The 7,825-nt window shown below is 37.7% G+C and overlaps 1 protein-coding gene across 2 annotated transcripts in view; it reads right to left on the bottom strand.

Annotated features, from left to right (window-relative positions):
• Positions 1-5,197: 5,197 nt before the first annotated feature.
• msraa (methionine sulfoxide reductase Aa) overlaps positions 5,198-7,825 on the bottom strand; it is a 47,399-nt gene continuing 44,771 nt past the window's right edge. For both annotated transcript variants that reach the window (XM_023265532.3, XM_035946095.2), the window contains exon 6: positions 5,198-6,146. In XM_023265532.3, the coding sequence (XP_023121300.1) occupies positions 5,976-6,146 (171 nt within the window). In that variant the 3' untranslated portion in view covers positions 5,198-5,975. The remainder of the gene's footprint in view (positions 6,147-7,825) is intronic.

Here is a 7,825-nt window from a genome sequence, read left to right as displayed (position 1 = left end):
AATGTTAAATAGAGGTGAGCTCAGAAAAGCTGATCGTGATTGTACAAATGAAAGTGTGCGAATTTCTGTACAGTTGGTGATTGAGAACAGAAAATATTGTCAACACTGTTTTCAGAATTTTCTTATAGGCAGTCATAAATCCTGATTCTGACATCTTTGTATCGATGATCACCGTCAGAATCACAAAAATAAGAACTTTGCATAAATACATTACCTTAAAAATGAGCTATCACATCCAATAACAGGTCAGTGGGCTCATAAATGCATCAACCACAATTCAAATGTACTGATGCTCAATACTGATACCACTGATTCTTTCTATTACAGTCATTTTCATGTTCTAAAGGGGCTAAAAAAAATAGTTGACAGAAGCATTGTTCAAGGGCACTGTGGCCTCAGTATCTCAAAAAGAACAAAATTTGTGAAATGATTGTGAGTCCTTGTACAAAATTCATCTTAACCCGCACTTTATCCTCAAACCCTTGGGATGCCATAATCACATCCTGAAATGTATTAAAAGTAGAAGGCACATTCCTCATAATTATGAAAAAAATGAAATATCAAATATTAAAACAAAGATTTAGTTGTTTTTTCCACAAGCAAATGTGACAGATGTTTCATACGAGCAACCAATCACAGAGAGAACATGCATGAGATGATGTGGCTGTTTTCAGTATTGTCTTGTTCTTTTATTAAAAATGAGATTCAGTCCAGCTGGTGTTCTCCTTGGATATAATATGTGATGCATTTTTTTCATGCACAGTTACCAATAATTCATCAGAAGAATGTCTCTGGAAAGGGATAATATGAACTGATTATATATTTTGAAAGGAGAGGGGTTTTTTTTCACCTCTACAAGAATTAAAGGTGTAAACACACATTTTGGATTTATTTCAAGGGAAAATAGACTGATTTCAATATGCTGCACGTTTTCACAAAATCTCCGGCATCATCAGGTCCATTCCAAAAATAGTGTTGAGATTTGGTTTTAAAAGCCAGTCGAGCTGTGGTCCTGCAGCCTGCATAGTGGAGGTGATCCAACACAACGGAGATCCAAGGTGGCGCTCTGCCATCTCCAAAGAGACTCATCTCTGCCTTCTTTTGCTTTGTGATGGTGATGCCAAGCTTTGGAGGGCCTGGCACCAAACGCGCTCTCCTCCTGCTGGTGTGTGTGTGTGTGTGTGTGTGTGTATGTGTGTGTGTGTGTGTTTACACGCTGTACCATCAAAACACTCACATATACTGTACAAACACACATGCGTGAAGATTAACAGCGATGACAGTAGAGTCACAGGCTGAAACATCGCTTCAGGCAAAGATCAGAGGAAGGAGGTCATCCGCAATCCTGCCCCGAAACACAACGCACACACAAAACAAAAGAGCAAACACAAACCTACGGACGCAATTTTTCATCAAAACATCAAATCTAGTGGGAGAAAATAAAAATACAGAAATAATACAGGCATCCATGTAGTAAATATGGCGAACACAGATTCTTCTGATCTTCATTAGCAAACCCAGAATCCATAGCACATACAGGGCAGTCCATTCATTTCTTGCACTTGTTTTTGTGGAGCTCCATGATGCCATATTCTTCACATCTCACAGTGAGACAGTTGTTGAAAATTGCATCAGAGGCCTGTATCTGGAATTCGTCTGAGCAGCAGTGAAGCAGATAGTTTTTACAGAGGTGGTCAGGCTGAGATTATTACTAACACCATTTCAGCAAATTGTTATTAGAGACCAAATAGTAATTTTTTTGGTCATTCACTCTTATTGTGTGCTTTCGCAGGTAAGATTGCCATGCAGAAGTACATGTTTACAGCAGTAATGAGCTTTTTTATGCATTACATTCAATTGATTAAAAATTAAATTCTACTTTTTTAAATTGTTGGTAAGGCTTATAAGATAATTACAATTGATTTACTTAAAGCTCCCATATGATGAAAATCCATTTTTAGGTATTTCTTGGTTGTTATAAACTTGAAGGTATATTATTATCATTATTTTATTATTACCTTTATTTAATAAAGTTTGTCCATTTGAGATCCAAGATCTCTTTTACAAGAGATACCTGGCCAAGAATGGCAGTTAAAAACAACAGTTTTAACACACAATTTACATATAGACATAAAAAATACAAATAATTAATTTTGCCAGATTAGTTCAAATAAAACACTTGCTCTCAATTAAAACATTTGCACTCCAAAAGCCTGGATATGACTGGATTGATCATAGCCTTAAATGCATTCAGAGATACCAGATTTTGGAGTTCGAACTGTGACTACAAAATGTTCCATGTAGTTGGAGCAGCAAATCTAAAAGCATTCTTCCCCATTTCCGTTCTGACCTTAGGAACAGTGAAATGCAGAAAGTCATGCGAGTGGAGGCTGTAGGCTCTATTATTCCTGATAAAAAGAGATGATAAATAAGATGGGATCATCTCAAGAATAGCCTTTTAAATCAAGACATATCAGTGTTTGAGCCTGCGGACTTGTAAAGAGGGCCGATTTACTTTAGAATACAAGACGCAGTGATGTGTTAAAGCTCCACAGTTTGTAATAAACCTCAAAGTGCCATGATACACACTATCCAGGACGTGGAAGCATTGAACGGAGGCATTCATATATAACATATCACCATTATCAATAATTGGAAGAAAGAAAGAAATACAGAAGCATAGAAATAGAAATGTATAAAATTGAAGCTGGTAAAATTTGAAGACCCTGTCGTTCCTCAAACCCCCTACAACTAGTTATCCTCCCAGCTTCACTCTTGATTAAGAATTCGACTCAGACGCTAATAACATCTAATTAACCAATAGTTATCCAGCTGAAATTGTGATTGACACCTCCGGCTGCCAATCACAGATGTAGACGATGTATTTTTCTTGATAGTAGCAGAGTTATACATTCATGGCAACAGGAATCATCTTTGCAGCGTTTTGAGCAGAAAGACTGATGAGACAGATTAATTTGCTAAAAAACAAAAAGAAAGGCACAGTATGGCATCTTCAAAATAATTACACGAGACTTCTATTGTTCCTTAAGTGTCCTTGTTCTACTCAGAACCTAGTTGTGACATTACACTGTGTGCATCCAGACTTTTAGCAGATTTCTCTTGGCTGCAGGTTTTGGGTCAGTTTTACATTGTTTAGCAGTTTGGACCACTTCTGTAGAGTAGGTTTCATCCCTACAGTCTTCAAAAGTCTTCCCCTTCTCTTCATCACCTGCCTCTTTCCCTTTGGCAATGTCTTCCGTAAATATAGCATTCATTTTCTCTGTTTCGCCGATGACACCCAGCTCTACCTATCCACACTCCTACCCTCCTCCCTCACCAACTACCTATCCGAAATAACATCCTGGTTCATCTCAAACCTCCTAAAACTAAACAGTGACAAAACAGAGATCCTTCTCATTGGCACAAAATCTACACTATCCAAAATTGACAGTTTTTCCCGCTCTATTAACAGCTCCTCAGTTTCTCCCTCCCCTCAGGCTAAAAGACTGGGTGTCATCCTCGATTCCTCACTTTCCTTCCAATCCCATATCAATAACATCACCCGCATTGCATATTTCCACCTCCACAATATCAGTCATCTCCACCCCTCCATCACCCCCCAGACTACCTCTATTCTTGTCCACAGCTTCATCACATCCCGCATCGACTACTGTAACTCTTTCTCCTCTTCGGTCTCCTTCACAAATCCTTCCATAAGCTTCAACTGGTCCAGAGCTCAGTCGCTCGCATCATCTCCAAAACCCCCTCATTTCATCTGATCACCCCCGTCCTGCAGCAACTCCACTGGCTCGCTGTCAAATCCAGAACTGAATTCAAAATCCTCCTGTATACATTCAAGGCCATCCACAACCTCGCCCCTCCCTATCTGTCTGATCTCATTCACATCGGCTCCCAAACTCTGGAACTCACTCTAACCGGACATCTGTAATATTGACTCTCTATCTTCAAATCCAGACTCAAAATGCACATCTTCAAGACTATTTATTCTCTGCAATTGCCTCTTTACTGAATATTTAGTTTTTATCTGTTCTGTTGTATTTGTTTTTCTTGTAAAGCGACCTTGGATGTCAAGAAAGGCGCTTACAAATATAATGTATTGGGTCAATATTTAATTGAGGGACTTTTGAAGTCCATGGGATAAATCTTGTATACATTTTTATTTTTAAAAAAAGTAAAAGAATTAATGTTTTTTATGTTCATTATGATCATGTCTTTATAAATTCCATAAGTATTTATTATGGAAACAATCATTTATTAATTTAGAAAAAATGACTGGATATCACAAAAATGTCAACTAAATAACCGTCCAAATTTAGTAACAACCACCTTCTAATTAGTTGAACAATGACTAAATGAGCTTTTCAAAAATTGTCTTGTATTCTTTTTATTAAGCTGAGATAATCATGACAGATATTTCTTTTTTGGCAGTATATCAAATTTTATATGGCAAATAACAAATTGTATCTGTGTCCGGGAAATCACTTTCAACTAAGTTACCCATTACAAAAACACCTCTCAAGGAAGTGTGTTAATTCCAGATCACATGATCTGCTCCACATGATGCCATTTCCTCCTGAAGAACAGACTGGCAAGACTCCAAGGCTTTCTGAGTTATTTAATATAAAGTAGTGTGTGAGTCGTGAGGATTTATCGCATGTCAACAAGTTTACTACAATATCTTTATAAACAACTTTCAATTTCAATTTTGATCAATTGTACATATAGTATTTTAGAAGAATCTTTCTCTAAAATGCCATGAAGTGTTTGGTTATAGGTGGCCAAGTTGATTTTAGGCCTGAAAACAGCAAAAATGTCAACTATGATACCTGTCAACTATGTTACAAAAAGTCCCCCAATTATATATTGACCCTATTATTCTTAAATCCACAGGTAAACTAAATCATACACACTTTAACTAGTGATAACAAGCACAAACATATTCTTTATTTAAATCTTAAAACCGACGTATTTATATGATGTTTATATGCCCGATGTAACTTTGTTCTATGGTGCTATGAAACCAATCTTAAGGGCTTCACTACTGGTTGTGTGGAGTCGCTCTGTTCCTGTTTCTGAGGATCTTTCACCTTACTGTGTGAATTTTCTGTCCGAACTGCATGTGTAGTACCCATAGAACAGTGTGTCAGCAGGTCAAGAAAGTAAAAAAAACACAGTATACTAGTAATTTCAGAAGCTGCTTTATTTCTTTGCAAATTGCATCAATTTCAAAGCAACCAGCTCTTAAATAAAAAGCTTTGAAGCAACTTCAGCAACAAAAATATGATTTTTAAGTGCATCCCCAACCTAAAGCAGCTGATTAAACCAATCAGAGCAGTTGTAAGAATCCTAATGTATGTAACACACAATGAAAAGAGCTCTCCACACTAATAGCAACAATTTTAAAACCTTAGTTTCAGCAAATTCTGTGCTGATGCAGTGCGGGATTTTAACGCCATTTCACTGGATCTCACTATATAGACCTGTGTCAATACTTCGTACATTATATATTTATTTATTAGATAAAATTGTGCTGAATGTGTCGATTGCTGTATTTTCATTCATACCTTTTTGAAAAGTGATGTGCTGCATCACTTTTAGATCACAGTATTTTTTTATGCATACATTTTCAGGCAATGGTATGTTTATCATTAGCAAATAGCTGAGAAGACTCACAGCCTTTGTCAGCCTGCAGTTCATGTTGTGCAGTCGTGTCACCGGTCGCATCAATCAGAAATTGCAACAGAGAGATTCTTTCCAGATATACATCAGTTCTTAACTGTAAAAACTACTGACAAGCTCACAGCTGTAATTCAGTATAAATATTAAGTGCATACAAGATAAAACAAATTGGATCTTCGTATGTTTAAAACCCCAAACTTCTTGCATCCGTGAGTATCACTTTCAAAAATCACGACATCACAGAACAGCGGTAACTCCTAGCTGTCATTGGCTATCTAGGCTTTCTTCTTGATACCTATTGGACAGGTGACACCTGTTCCTGCAAGGCCACAGTATCCATCAGGGTCTTTACTCAGGTACTGCTGGTGGTAATCTTCGGCGTAGTAGAACGGCTTGGCTTCAGATATTTCTGTGGTAATCGGACCAAAACCTTCCTCTGTTAGTACCTGAGAGAAGCAGCAAAAAGACACAAGATATTGAACAAGTCAGTAACAAATTAGAGACAGTCTCCAGTGAAAATCAAGTTTTTACCATGCTAGCAGTAGCTTTTATATGCTCTTCTGATATGGTTTTCAGTTCAGACATGTTCTTAAATTAAATTACAACTTGGCATTGTGCATCACAGAGTATTTTTACAGAGTTGTATTTGTATGGAGTTGTAGGTGAGCTGGTGTGCTCGAGCTGCAGGGATCACCGTGGGGTGAGTAGGAGAAGCAGCGATGTCATAGATCTGCAAAACGTGCAAAGATGTAACTGTAATACACAAGATGAGGGTAATCAATGACCATAGAAGGACGCTGAGTGAAATTCAGGTTGCGGGCATTTATATACATTATTACTCCGCCAAGGAACGACAGAGTTCTGTGACAATCGGCATATGTTTGTCTGTTTGTCTGTCTGTTAGCAACATTAATCAAAAACAGACTACCGGACTTGTATGAAATTTTCAGAGAAGGTCAGAAATGACACAAGGACCAAGTAATTAGGTTTTGGCAGTTATGCAGCTTATAGTCTGGCTCCACAGATTTGTTAAAGATTTCTGCATCACTGCAAGATAGCAGCATGGCATCACTGTAACAATGACAACAAGTGAATGCTATGTCAGCTGTCTGCTGACGATCACATGATTGCGATCCTACTACAAATCCATCCCTGACGACTTATCGGAGATGATCCAAGGAACAACTGATTAAATTGTGGGAGTGTTTCCGAGTTCCATCAATTCCCACCGCCTGCTACATATCTGGGTCACGCGATTCGGTATTCGTACATAACGTGCACATGCATAACACACGCCTGTGCTCAGCACAAGGTCATTTTGTTTGTGGGTACATCGATATTAAATGGCTACATTCTATGGTGCCGTGATTTCTGCCACAAATTTTTTTTAAGATTTCAGCCATCGGAAATGATATGACTGAGCAGCCTTGGCAGAGTACTGCGCTCTCTGAGTGTTTTTCTTGTTCTATATATGACACATTTATAAATCTCGCAGACACAAACCAGTCCAGAAAAACAAGACTGGCTTGTCAATTTAACAGGTAATCTTGGATAACTGTTTCGAATAATTCTTTGTATTGACATTTGAGCCTTTATTTCCTGAAGACCTAGATATCACCATAATGATGGCTTACAGATACATGTGACACATGTATGGTAACTAGTACAGGCCTTATAAATAACCACAGCACTGCATAAGGTCTAAGGAGTAGTAGGACAGCTACAATATGAAGATGCAAATGGCTGTTTAAAAGTGTTTCTATGTCTATCTGTGGTTAACCGTTGGAGTTTAAAATGAAGCTTGTGCATGTGTTCCCAGTTACTGGGTTTTATTAGAGAAATAACAATAATGAAAGAAAGGGTGATCTCTGTGACCTACGGAGCTGTCTGTAAAAAAACATTTTGACTCAGTACAATTAAAATACAGATATCTGTAATATATATCCAGTCTGTTTAAATGTTAAAAGGATTGCTATACCTTTTAGCATCAGACTACATCAGCTACATCCCTCCAATAGAGTTCCAGAGACCTGGAGAATCAATGCCAAGAAGCTCTTCTGATGGCATGTAGTGGCCCAACGCCTAACTAATATATTGTATGATGATGTTGATTCTAAACTTCCAC

Source organism: Amphiprion ocellaris, chromosome 12 (assembly GCF_022539595.1).
Source record: "Amphiprion ocellaris isolate individual 3 ecotype Okinawa chromosome 12, ASM2253959v1, whole genome shotgun sequence".
NCBI lineage: Eukaryota > Metazoa > Chordata > Actinopteri > Pomacentridae > Amphiprion > Amphiprion ocellaris.
Note: the sequence above shows the minus strand (reverse complement) of the source record. Positions and strands in the feature narration are given on the sequence as shown.